General features: G+C 48.1%; 1 protein-coding gene across 1 annotated transcript in view; it reads right to left on the bottom strand.

Annotated features, from left to right (window-relative positions):
* Nucleotides 1–6,249, bottom strand: part of CMTM4 (CKLF like MARVEL transmembrane domain containing 4) — a 29,320-nt gene extending 23,071 nt beyond the window's left edge. The window contains exon 1 of the mRNA XM_066328012.1: nt 5,893–6,249. Within this exon, the coding sequence (XP_066184109.1) occupies nt 5,893–6,078 (186 nt within the window). The 5' untranslated portion in view covers nt 6,079–6,249. The remainder of the gene's footprint in view (nt 1–5,892) is intronic.
* Nucleotides 6,250–13,079: the final 6,830 nt, after the last annotated feature.

Here is a 13,079-nt window from a genome sequence, read left to right as displayed (position 1 = left end):
AGGAATTTGGAGTTTACTGGCAGGAGGATATGATCCCATGGCCAGATGATAGTTAAGAGATGCCATGAAAGAAACCAAACCTACTTACCTTTCTGTGGGAAGACAGCCACAGTCATTTATTTAGTTGTTCACAGAAAAAAACAAAAAGCAAAGCTAAACAGAGTTATCTTATTATTCTTCCACAGTGAATGTTAGGATGAAAATATCACCACACAGCAATGCAGATCTACAGCCTTTACACAGAAATCTTTCTGAAGAAAAATCAAGAGTTTCAGAGACACTGAAGAGACACCTGAAGAGGATTTCTAAGCATATTTGTGCATTACAAATTTGATCCTCTCAATATGATATGATAACAGCCTTTTTTCTAAGACCAAATACCAGAGATCACCAGTATCCTCTGTGATACTCAGCATCCTCTGAACAAGCTACAAATGCTACCAAAAATCAAAGCTCAGCACATGACACAAAGAACTCCACAATGATTTCTTACAGTAACACACATTCACTGTTTGGAGAGATAAGACAATAAAAAGGTGGATGATGCAGTTCATCAGAGTGACTATAAACTGGCAGTGAGTTTATAGTCTCAACTGGGATGAGAGAGGAGAAGTGACATTGCAGAGTGGTGGGAGGCAGCCCAAAGGGCAGCAGTGCCCAGCTGTGGCTGCTGAGAGCCCCTTGTCCAGCACTGCCCAAACCCTCTGTCCTCCTCGTGCAGCAGGAACAGGGCACACAGGAACAAAGAGCTATAAATTGCCTGAACCAAATCCATAAGGGAAAGGAGGAAGGCTTCTGTCCCTTCAAAGTGCAGAATAAATGAAGAGCACTAAACCTTAAGGTGGAACTGTCACCTATGAATAAAAAAGGCAAGTACAGGGCTGCTGGGGACCCAAAGTTCCCTCTGAGGCTTGGGAGTCTCCTGCAGTGCTCTGCTGTTCACCAGGAGCACCCACCAGGGCCGATGGCCTGACTGCTGTGACCTCGCTCAGAACATCACCCCTGCCCTCTTTTAACTCCCTGGAACTGAATTAACACCCCGCTGACAGAACCCCAAACTTGGCAACAAACAATGCAAAAGCAATCCCCTTCACTCACACTGATGCAGTGGTCCCCTGGTAACTCCCTGACACAGACAGAGGTGCCTGGGAAGCAGCCACCCATTCCCAGTGGGGAATGGCACCCAGGGCACTGCAGGGCCAAAGGACAGGCAAGTCACACAGGCCCCACATGTGACACATCACACACAGGTCAGGGGCTCCATCTAATCCTCCCCTCCAGCTGAGAGCCTGAGCTCAAGACACAAGAAGGCAGCAATAATTATTGAACACCTCAGAATAGGTTTCAACCAGATTCTAACAGTCAGCAATTACCTTATTCCTTGGAACATAAATGTTATTACTCTAATTTTCTAACATAATTAACAATGAGAATTCTCAATCGTCTTATTACCCATGTAGGCATGCATTTATGGCTTTTGAATTTTATTTTTTTTATTGCACCAGAACCTGACAGCCAAGAGTTTCACTGTAGTCCTGGCCTCAGCAACCCATTTCTGAATCTGGAAATCCATAATGACAGTAAGCCACAAAACAGTTTTTTTTCAATGTTCAGCTACTCTCCATCAATGAAGATGGAACTTTTTATTCAGAAAACTGTGAACATCTGAACTGCTATTCCCATCAGATTCCATCTAGCTCGAACTGCTGCCTCCCCTGGCAATATCAAATGCTACAGACAAGACGAGAGCAAGCACAGAGTGATACTTCCCAGTGCACTCATCAGCATCTCACAGCTCAGAGACCTCCCAAGCAGAAGTATTATCTTCTTTAAAAGGAATCTCTGATGGATTTTTGTAGCATTTGGAACAAACACATGAGGAGAAGAATGTCTAGGGCTGTCTGAGCCACAGGAGCCATCACCAACCCCCACAAATGCCATTCACCATCTCTCAGCCAGCACATGCTGAGGGGTTTCTGCCTCTTGCTGCTTCTGCCAGAAGGCTGCTCTGTGATCCCACTCCTCCAGGTGAACCATTCCTAACTGCTGCCAATGTCACAGGAACTGAGCAGGCACAATTCTTCACACCCACTGGCCCAGCAACAGCTGGTGATGCTTGTTACTTTAAATCAGGTGCCTGTGCAAACCTGGCAGGATTCCCATGAGAACCAACGGGGTTCCCAACAGGATCCTGCCTGGTTTTCCTTTTCTTAAAGCCTATGAACAGTTCACCTGGAGCTACACTTCCAGAAAGACTGAGCAGCAGACAAAGGGCAGTCACAACTCGCCATGGGAATTTCAGTAGGAAATATGCCTATGCCCAGCTTGAATGGCAGTAAGATCCTTGGAAGTGCAGAATTGCAATAATAAAGGAATAATAATAATAATAATAATGCATTTTGAAAAACTGAAATGAAGAGGGGGAAAAAAAAGCAGTCTCATCTAAAATGAAACTATTTCCAGCAAAGAGGTGGTACCTGCTAACCAGCTCATCTCCTTTGCATGACAGAATGGGCCCCTCCTGACTCCTCACACAGTAAATACCTTTCTTCAGCAAGCACACTCAGGAAAAGGAGCACTGTCCTTAAGAAATTCAAGGGAATGGAGACAAAGTACTGAAATAAAACAAATCATCTGAGGACATCTACAGCAAAGTTCTCCAGCAACATCCATTTCATTATTGTACAACAGTCTCCATGGGAAGTAAAAAGCCCTCAAAAGCATGAGAAATTCATGCTAGAAAGTAATGATAATAAATTCTAAAGAACATCCCTGCTCTGCTCTCCAAGGACAGCCCCACTTCGTCTCTCTCACACTTTCCATGAGAAAAGGTACTGCTCCTTTTAAATGCCCAAAGGTCAATGAAGGCAACCTCTCCAAAGGAAAAACATTTCTTTGATTGGCACACAAGTGCCTTGGCTTCTCCTTGACCTCCCTTTTGAGTTCAAAGTCTCATTAGAACAAAACCATAAGGCACAAACCAAACACAAAAGCTCCAACTACCTTAAGTCCTCCCCTCCCATTTCCCTTTGTGCCCTTCGTGTGTCACTTCCCACCTGTCAGGTGACACCCTCAGGTGTCTCGGCCACCCCAGGAGCCCTGCACACTCCTTTTCTGAGGTGGCCCAACACTCCCCACCTTCCTCCAAGCTGCTGCTGTGAAGAGGCTGCGGCTGCATCCCCAGTACAGCAGTTCCCTCCCAGATCCCAACAAAAACACACAACTACTTCAACAGAACTCTGAGATAACAGGCAAAAGACTCTTTTCTGAAAAGCTCACCTACCTGGCAATAACATTGCCAAAATCAGGGAGATCAGTTCAAAGCTAAGCTGTCCCACATGGGCCCTTTCCCTTACTCCTCACACTGCTGTTACTGACCACTGGCAGACAGATCCAAGGACTGGTGACTCTTCAGCCTGGCCATAAAGAGGAGCTGTAAGCCCTAAACTGTACAGTTTTCCAGTCTGCAACCAAATCTAAACTTAGCAAAAACCAAGACAAGGCTCAGAAATAAGCTGCACATACAAGAAACATCATCATAACCCATTATGTTGGTGCCCTTTCAAAGGACAATTTGGGGCACATTCTCTTGAAATATTAATGAGTTAAAACTACTGTCTCCTCTAGCAGCACTTACATTACTCCATATGCCTACAATATCATCATGGTTTCCCTCTTGTAACAACTCCTTTATTTGAATCCATAAAGGTAAATCTACAACAAATTAACCGAGCCTTACACCTATTTCAAGTGATGTGGGGTTTGTTCCCTGTTCCTTCTCCTTCTGACAGTCAGAAATGAGCATTTGTACGCAGGGCCATCCAAGCCACAAAGAGCAGCACTTTTCCTTCTCACAGCACCGCAGGGCAGTTTGTGGGAAGCCCTTCAACCAAAGATTAGAACAAGCAGCAGCAATGTTTGCCTCGAGCTGATAATTTGCCTGCCAATCACTAATGTATTTTAAGACAAATCCTGATGCTAAAGGAAGCACATGCATCGTCATCTTTCCTGTAACATTCTTTTTTACTATAATACATTTAGAGACTTTTATCTTAACAAGTACTTGCCTTTTTCCTCTTTGTAATTTTTTTTGTGTGCCAGGAGCTCCTTCTTGTTTTTAAGAGATGGAGTTCTACACCACAGTAGAACTCGTTACATTTAGGTTCCTTCTGTATTTTTGTAAAGGCATTATTGATATTGTAATTGAAATAATTATACTTGGCAAATAAGCAACCCTAGTACACAGTGGAATGTGCTCTCTCTCCTTTCTTTTCCAACACTGCTCAGTTTTCCATTGGTTTGCAAATGTCATGAGTCTGCTCTTCCATTATCATGAACGAGGAGATTTTTGAGTACAACTAACCAGGCTGAGGTGGTTCACAGCCTTCCTACACTAGCTAATTTAATTTCTTCTCAACTGCTGCCCCTCTGCATTCATACACTCCTGGGAACCACAAGCAATAGCTCAGATCATTCCTATGAAAAGAGCACAAAGCATGGCTCAGTTCCACTGAAGACACTGCTCTGCAAGTATAAATCTTCCCTACGATGAACTGGGAGCAGCAGTGTCTTTGTCCAGGGACAAGGAAACCTCTCTAACTCCAGCAGAGCATGGTTTTCCCTCATCTTTCTTTACATGACTTAAAAACTTAGGAGGTGTACTCCGTATATCTTTGGGATTTGTTCCAAGCAAGTCAGATTTAATAATAAAGGATTCAGTTACGATCAGTAATTAGTCATTCTAATGACAAGTTTTTAACAAGACTTGCCACAGTTATCGGTGTACTGCAGAAAGGATCTGCAGTAGGAACTGAAACAAAAATCCCGAGGGTGGATTATTTCAGTGTATCAGGCAGCAGCACCCCAGGATTTCCACCACACGGACAGTTTTGAACAGCTCGGAGACAGGTGGATGTTGCACAGTGATGACAGATCCCTTGGCTCCGGTCCTGAACACACACAAGGCACACGCTGCTGGTCCCTGCTGCTCCTGGGCTAACACGCTCCCTGCTACCACTGGCAGAGCACAGATCACACTCCCAAATCCGGGATTTTACTGGGCATTCATAAAAAATGAATTCATCATCAGAGTCCTCTATAAATCTGTGTGCAGCTAAAGCCAGGATACTTCCAATGTGTTTTTCACGAAACCTGTATGTGCAAGTTCTGCTTTGTACTAACCAGCAGTGGTTTTAAATGCCAAAGTTATATATATGAAATATTAAAATGCTTCTGGCATCACTCTTCTCAAATAACTTGTTTATTTTAAGTTACAAGAATCCGCAGTACCCTGTAAGAAATTACTTAATCTATTTCAGGGTGATGGCCATTTTCATAAAACACCTCTTCCTAATATCCTGAAAAACACATTTGTTGACTTCAAAAATATAAATATCATAGCGACTCGGAAAGCAGATCCCATGAAGTCAAACATCAGCAGTAGCACCACAGAAACTGCTGAAATGCTCTGGTGTTTATTGCGTGTTTCACTGCTGGGGTGGTCCAAGCCTTGCACGGGCTCCATCAAACTGAACCAGCTGAGGCGTCCAAAGCACACGAACGAACGCAGTTCACGTTTAACTTCACAATGCAAAATCTCAGGTTTGGTGTTCCGGGGTTTTTTAAGGGTTTCTTTCTTTTTACTCGGCGGAATTAAGAGAACTTCACCCAGCTGAGGGCAGGGAGGCGGGCGGGTCCCCGAGGCTCGGCGGAGGCTGACCCGGCACCGCCACGGCCCGCCCGGGGCCGGAACGCGCGGCGCCGCCAGCGAGAGGCTGCGGGCTGTCCCGGCCCCGCGGCGGTGTGTCCCGGCCACCCGCGGGCACACGGCCCCGGGGAAACGCGCTCCGGCAGCCCGCACGGCCCGGCCCCGCTCCCCGCCGCGGTACTCACCACCTCGGCCAGCTTCAGCCTGCCCAAGGCGCCCCGCAGGTAGTCCGGGTCGCAGCGCAGGCCGCCCAGCCCGCGGCGCTGGCTGACGGGCTCCGTGGTGGGCTGGTAGGGGCTGCTGGCCGCCGAGATCATGGAGGCGCTGGACGCCTCCCCGTCGAAGCCCTCCAGGTCATCGCCGTTCCTCATGGTGCCGGTGCCGCCGGGAGGTGGCCGCGGGCTCCGGCCGCAGCGCCGCGCTCAGCTAAGGCAGCGAGGGCTGCTGCATGGCCGCCCCGCGCCCGCCTCAGGCGCAGCGGCGCGGGGAGCGCCCGGGCAGCATCGCGGGGAGCGGGGCCCGGAGAGGAGAGGAGCGGAGCGGGGCCCGGTGCGGTGCGGAGAGGAGCGGAGCCCCGGTGCGGTGCGGTGCGGAGAGGAGCGGAGCGGGGCCCGGTGCGGTGCGGAGAGGAGCGGGGCCCGGTGCGGTGCGGTGCGGAGAGGAGCGGAGCGGGGCCCGGTGCGGTGCGGAGAGGCGCGGAGGGAGCGCGGAGCGGAGCCGCGCTGTCCCGGTGCGGAGCCGTGCCCCGGCCGTGGGCGAGGAGCCCCGAGCGCTGCAGCCCGCCCCGCCGCTCGGAGCGGCGCTCCCCGCTCCGCTGCCCTGGTTCTGATCCCGATGCCGTTCCCGGTCCCGGTCCCGGTCCCGGCAGAGCAGCCCGGCTCCGAGCAGCGCCGCCGCGCCGCTCCTCCCCCTGCGCGGAGCGGAAAGGGCGGGCCGGCCCGCCCCGGAGGGCGCGCAGCCGGGCGGTGCCTGCGCCGTGCCCGCCCCGCGGGGAGCGCCGCGCACCTGCCCCGGAGCCGCCCTCGCTGTCCCGGAGCCGCCCTCGCTGTCCCAGAGCCATCCTCGCCGCCCCGGGAGCCGCCCTCGCTGCCCCGGAGCCGCCCTCGCTGTCCCGCCCGGCCCGCAGCCGCTCGGGTTTCGGCGGCCGCTCGGGTTTCCGCAGCCGCTGGCGCCCCGGGAGCTGCCCCGGGCTCACGGCACAGCCCCTGCGCTGACGCTGCGCCCCAGCGGCTCCAGCAGCGGAAACCTCCGCGCCGTTCATCCACGAGTGTTATGTTTCGAAGCAGTGACATTTCCAAGGTAGCTTTGACTGGCTCTGAATCAGGTTTTGGGGGTACTTTCCCTTTTGCTGTGTCACGACAAGTAAGGACAAATTGCAACATAACCTGGCAAATCCAGGTGAGAGAAATGCAGCTAAGTTATTTTTTTTAATACAGCCAGACCGCTGTGTACCACTGTGAAGTTCAAGTGTTGCGTGTTGCATCCTGTGACCTGCCGTAGTTGTCAGGCAGGCTCTGACACACCCGCGCTCCTGTTCTTGTCACTGACAGTCTACACTGTCACCTCTTCCACATTACAGGACTTTAACACATTAACAATTCTAGCATCTTCTGGCCTCCAAGAGTCTGACTGCTACCGTTCTTCTGTTTGCCGTGATCACTGGATTATCCACCTGGGGATTTCCTTTCCAGTTACCTGTGTGTTCTACTTCATGTCTCCCTTTCAGTTCCTTGAAACTCTTTTGAGCCTTCTTTTCCTATGTTCTGCCCTGTACACGTGATTTTTGATTTCAAGATATTTTTCTTCTTTTGTCTGGCCTCTGAATAAACGTCTCCAAAGAAGGAAGGCCAAGGAGACAGCTGCAGAGAGAGAACCAGGGAAAGAGTCAGGGGTTTGTTCACCACTAACAGTCGTGGCTTGGTTAACTGGAGCCTCAGCTGACAGTGCAAAGTCCTTCCACAGCTTCTCTGCTACACCTCTGGCCTGGAAGAGGCCAATATTCTCAAGCAAGGTGAAGAGCTGGGAGATAGGTAAAAGAAACTCATTGCCCTGTTCTGAAGGGTGAGTGGCAGGGAAAAAAAAAAACAAAAAAAACAAACATGAGCAGAGCATGGAGAAGGAGGGTAACTCTTGCTTGGGTCACATCAACCTGGCCTAACAATATACAATCATGGAAGGGTAAGGGGGAAATCCTGCTGTGGAACAGGGCTGGACTAATAGGTCTCTTACAGTCTCTTATTTCAGTTCTTGTATAACTGGGGAAATCAGAACTCTCACAAAGCTCTTTTTCCTGCGGGAAGTATCACGAGTATGTGGTTGTCACTTAGGAGAGTGTCTCTCGATTGTAACTTAAGGCTCCATGGCTGTTTCAGGAAACAGATTATGCATATTTACCTGCAGAGACATTTAGCCTTTATTTTGAAGAACTGCTGTGGCAGTTCTGGAAAACTATCCTGAGAAAAACAAGGAAAATGTTCCTGAAACATCCAGTGAGTGTTATTTTGGTCACTCTTTTGCAATTCTAACCAAAACCCATCAGTGTGTTGAAAGAGAATCAAAAGGTGGTGTTGAAGGACAAAGGGTTGTGTGGTTTAGCAAAAGGTGGGGTGGTAAGAGATCTTTATTCTGGCTGTTTGCTTAGTGCCTCCTGCACACCCTTCTGCAAACTTCTTAATAACTTCCTTCTCCCATGGAGTGGAGAACACGAAGTGTAAATGTATTTAAATGATGAGAGCAATCTGGGGATGCTGGGAGGTGCGGACACACCGAACCCCTCTGGTTTTGGGCAGCCAATTCCTGGGGTAGGGAGAGCACAGCGAGCTTGCTGTGCTCCAGCAGAGTGTTCTGAGGCAAGAGGAGGGCTGGTCTCAGCCTGTGCTGAGTGTCCCAGCTCCCAGGGCACTGCCAGGAGGGCCCACACCAAGGCCAGGCCATGCCAGGGATCCCTGGCGTGCTCCTGCCCGGGTGGGTGGGCTGGACTGACTTGGCAAGGCCTGCTGAGGCCGCTGCCAACATTTAACAAAGGAATCCTTTACACACATTCTTGCCTGATACGGCACCTTTTCAGCTCTGCAGCAGGGGAAGGAAAAAAATGTCTACGTTTAATATGTAAATAAAAGTAGTGATCCAGGAAAAAGGTCACTGCATTCATCCCGGGCGGATCAGATCGCTCTCAGATAACTTTGGCTTTACAAGTTTCCAGCACAGCCTGCCATTCCATTGTGTGCCTGCTCACGGAGACCAGGAAAATGGGGAACTGGGTCAGTGATCAGCACTCAAGACACCACCATAGTATCGAGCTAATCAGATCAGGGAATTCATCACTGAGTTCTTCACATCCAGCTAAAATACGACTGAAGAGTGAAAACAAGGAAGAAACAGCACTGAGGAAAAAAAACAAGTATGCTGTTCATAGACACTGCAATTAAATGATCTGTTTGTTACAGAACAGTTAGGTCAGCTTTGACAGAATTAAAAACTCCCCATCAGAAAGAATCTCCAGGACACTGGTCATAAATTAAAACCAGCTGGTGAGTTAGGTGTAAAAAGCAGTTGAAAGAGAATCTTAAATACTCTCAGTGAAGAAACTCAACAAAGAGAGCTTCATCTCTTAACCTTCAACTCAGCTATTCCTACAACTTCTCATAAACTTATGAACCAGTTGTGGGTTCTTTTCATTAAGCACATTTGAGTGCTATTTCCAAGATTAAACCTTGTGATTCTATTCCAGCAGAATAGGAATATCAATTTAAATCTAGGTTTTTAAAGTCCATTTATGTAGTTTTAACACACTTAAAAATATTTTAATGCTTAAGCATAAAATTTTGTAGATTTGAATGGTGCTTATTAGGAACGGTGGTTTAATGCAGTTAAGAGTGTAAAAGGCACAAGAATCGTAACAGGAAAGTTACATCTGTGCAAGTACCTGAAAAGAGCTGAAAGGTTCTTTAAGAAAAGGCTCTGGTATTTCCACATGACCTACCAAAGGGAAGGAGCACTGGTATGCTGCCAAATTCCAGGAGAGCTGAGCAGTGATTAGAGTTTAACTTTGGCATCAGACTGGAGGCTTTTTTCCCCTTGAAATTCTCAATGTAAAAAGTGCTGAAGCTTTTTCTCAGCTTTTCAGCTGGGGGGAAAAGAAAAAACCAAGCTCCACCCTCAAAAGCTAATAAAGAACTTGCTTTAGGAAAACATCTGGTAGCTTTGAGTGCCTTAGTGCAGGGAATTGTGCATTCTCCCAGTGTGGGAGTGTGGTGTGCACACTGGTTCTGAAGCCATGAGCAGCATGGGAGGTGGGCAAATAATTTTGCTGAGTCAGAAGTAGGAATTAATATAAGAAGAAACTGCAAGTTCTGACAAAGACTTTAAGCAGAAGGAAAACTGTCTGGGATGGTGGGGAGTCGAGAGGTCAGTCCTCTAATACTGCTGAACAGTGTGACAATTCCATGTCACCACATCCAGCCACAGCTAGGCACTACAGCCTCCCAGCCTTACACCAGCAGGAAAGGCACCTCAGGAACACCTCCAGTGAGGAGACCTGGATTCTGCAGCTGGGAGTCAAAAAACAGTCCTAGCAGCTGAGGAAAGGAGTCAAAGCACAGCCCTGCCAACTGAGGAAATGGCTCAAAGCACAGCCCTGCCAAGTGAGGAAAGTTCAGAGAGAAGCAGAGAGGAGAACAGAAAGAAGCTGAGGTGAAGGAGAACCTCTAAGAGCTTTGTGCAACTTCCACTGGCTGAGTGTACCATGTACTCTCTCTGGCTGAGAGTACCACGCCTGTTTGGCCAGGGTCTCTTGGGCACACAAGCACAGTGAGGGACTGCTGGGCTTTTCATCGGGTTAAAAAAGTGAAGCTTCAGTAGCCAAAAGTGGTAGTGAGTCCTACTCCTCAGCTACAACATTGGCCTGTGCAAACTTTCACCACCTGGATTCCAACCCTGAGGGCTTGGAAAATAAACAGAGCAGCCCTGGAGCCCCCCAGGCCTCAGCCACTGGTGACAGTCCCCTGCCCCAGGGGTGTCACCAGCTCTCACAGCTGGGACCAGAGGCGGCAGCAGCAGCTGAAGTCCCCACAGGACCCTGACAAGAAGCTGTACAGGATTAAAAGGACAGGTAAAAGTGTCACTTCTGGAACTTCACCATCACTATCAGGAAAGAGTGTTTCCCTTTCAAAAACAAACCAAAAAGAAAAAAAATCCTTCCCCTCTTGCCCCCACAAAACCAAGAAAGGCAGTACTGCCAAACGAATCAGTCAGACCCTTACCTTGCAGATATGAACATGACTTCATGTGCTTTTAACAATGAGCCATTCACAGAACCCTTTTTTTTTTTTTTTTTTTTTTACTCCAGGATTAGGGATTGACATCTCATTCTGTGTCATCTACTGGTGTAGTTTGGTGGTGAAGAAGTCACTGGCTCCTTTCACCTCCAAAAACTTCCAAGGGCATCTGCAATCTGCAAGTGCCAGAAGGAGGTTTATTGTGCAGCCACAGCTGGGCTGGACGGCAGCAGACATTCTACAGAGTACAAGGTGAAATGAATTTCTATAAACAAGAGAAGCAAAATGCCAGATTCTTAAGAAAAGTGCCAGCAGACCTTTAATGGTGCTGGGAACCAGCCAAGCCTGTGACTTACATTTATTTTGAAAGAATCCTGTATAATGAAGCTGAAAAAATATGCAGAGAGACTGACAGCAGTGTTTATTTTATTCATGGCACTACATTTATCCAGGGAACAGAGGGGGGGAAAAAAAGCCGTGGACTGAGAAAAAAGGTGGTGGTCTTCCAATAACACCATAGACCTAGAGCAGAAGGCCAGAAAACTCTTGTTCCCTCTGCATGGATATAGGGATGCTGCCCCTGCAACATCCAGTAGTTTTATAGCAAGTGATGGAGCACACAGGGTAGAGCAGACCTTGGAGGGAAAGCACCAGGGCTTATATTTTGAGGAGGTGGGAAGCTGAAGGAGAGGATGAAAAAATTGTATAGACCATGTTTTATAAGCAAAGTTTTAAAGGTCCCTTAGTAGGCTTAAAAAAAAGATGAAGTACACTCACTACATTCTTTCTTTCCACGGACAGAACGGGCCAGCGAAAACAACTGACCTCAACTGTTTGAATCCTGTGTGTGTTGTTATGCAACAACCCAGCCAGTCCCCTGCACTTCTCCTGGGAAACTGCACATGGTAGAGAAGTTCATTCTTTAATTACCCTCCTGAATTTATTTTCCTTACAGCTAACCTGCAGCTGATTGCTAACATCAGCAACCATAACAGCAGTACCAAGATTATTCCCTTTTGCAACAGCACCTAATTTCTCCATACGATAGAACTCTGTATTCAGCTAATTTGGCTCATTCCCTCAAAGAGTATTTCTTTGGTTGCATGGGTCTTCTACATGCAAGGGAAAGTTTTGGCTTTTTTGCTTTTTTTCAACAGGAAAAATAATTTCAAGTCTTCCGTCACTGGCTATAAACCCAAGGCAGGCATATGGCCCCAGCTCTCCAAAGCCTTACACAGAGGAACTAATAAATCCTGATTCCTTACAGGCTTGTCTTCTCTTCCCACCTTCCCTGCCTCACCCCTCCCACTGAGGCCACTGCCCCAGCCCCCTCCCCAGGGTCTCCTTGCACAGGCAGCAGCTTAGCTCCTATTTCTGTCCTCCCAACTACTGCTCGAGCAGAAGGAAGCCAGCGCTGCGCCAGGTTCCGTGTGTGCAGACCACAGATCTTGGTTTGGCCTGGCTCGCCTAGGAACCAGCCAAACTTCCTTGGCAATCCCTGCCTAAAGCAGAGGAAATCTTTGGATTTATCGTCTCCACCAAGCCCTTAATTTTCATACAACTAGGATTAAGTCAGCTGTCTATAAGATCTTTCTTGCCACTGAAGCTGGCCAAAAGATTTAAGTTATTTTTGAGGAGGGGGTAGAACAGGAAAGAGCACAAACGCAAAAGCAGTGGAAGCCATGCAAAAAATATTTCAAATATGACAGCGTTCTCTTAATAGTTGTACTTCTGTTCAGCTGAAAGGTGACCTGGGAGAGATTTTGACAGGCTTTTGCCTTTTAAAGTATTTTAGATCCTGCCAGTTTCCCTGGCAGTTTTTCAGCATTACAAGATACTGGTCAAAACATCCCGATTCACGCAGTTAAGCACAGCTAATTATAGTCACCTACTGACAATTCAGTGTTGTCTTGAGGCATACGTGCTCTTCCCAGGAAAACAAACCTGGGAGTAACAATTCAGGTTCACAGCATAAACAAATCCCAGTTTGAATTCAGTAGCTCTCATCTCTTGCACAAATCAAAGGCTGACATTCCATTGCTTTTTTTCCAAACCAGCCCATCACCACAGGCGCTTCCAACTCTTACCAGAGCTTG

This window comes from Sylvia atricapilla, chromosome 12 (assembly GCF_009819655.1).
Source record: "Sylvia atricapilla isolate bSylAtr1 chromosome 12, bSylAtr1.pri, whole genome shotgun sequence".
NCBI lineage: Eukaryota > Metazoa > Chordata > Aves > Passeriformes > Sylviidae > Sylvia > Sylvia atricapilla.
The sequence above is the reverse complement of the archived record's forward strand: the minus strand, read 5'-3'. Positions and strand labels throughout refer to the sequence as shown.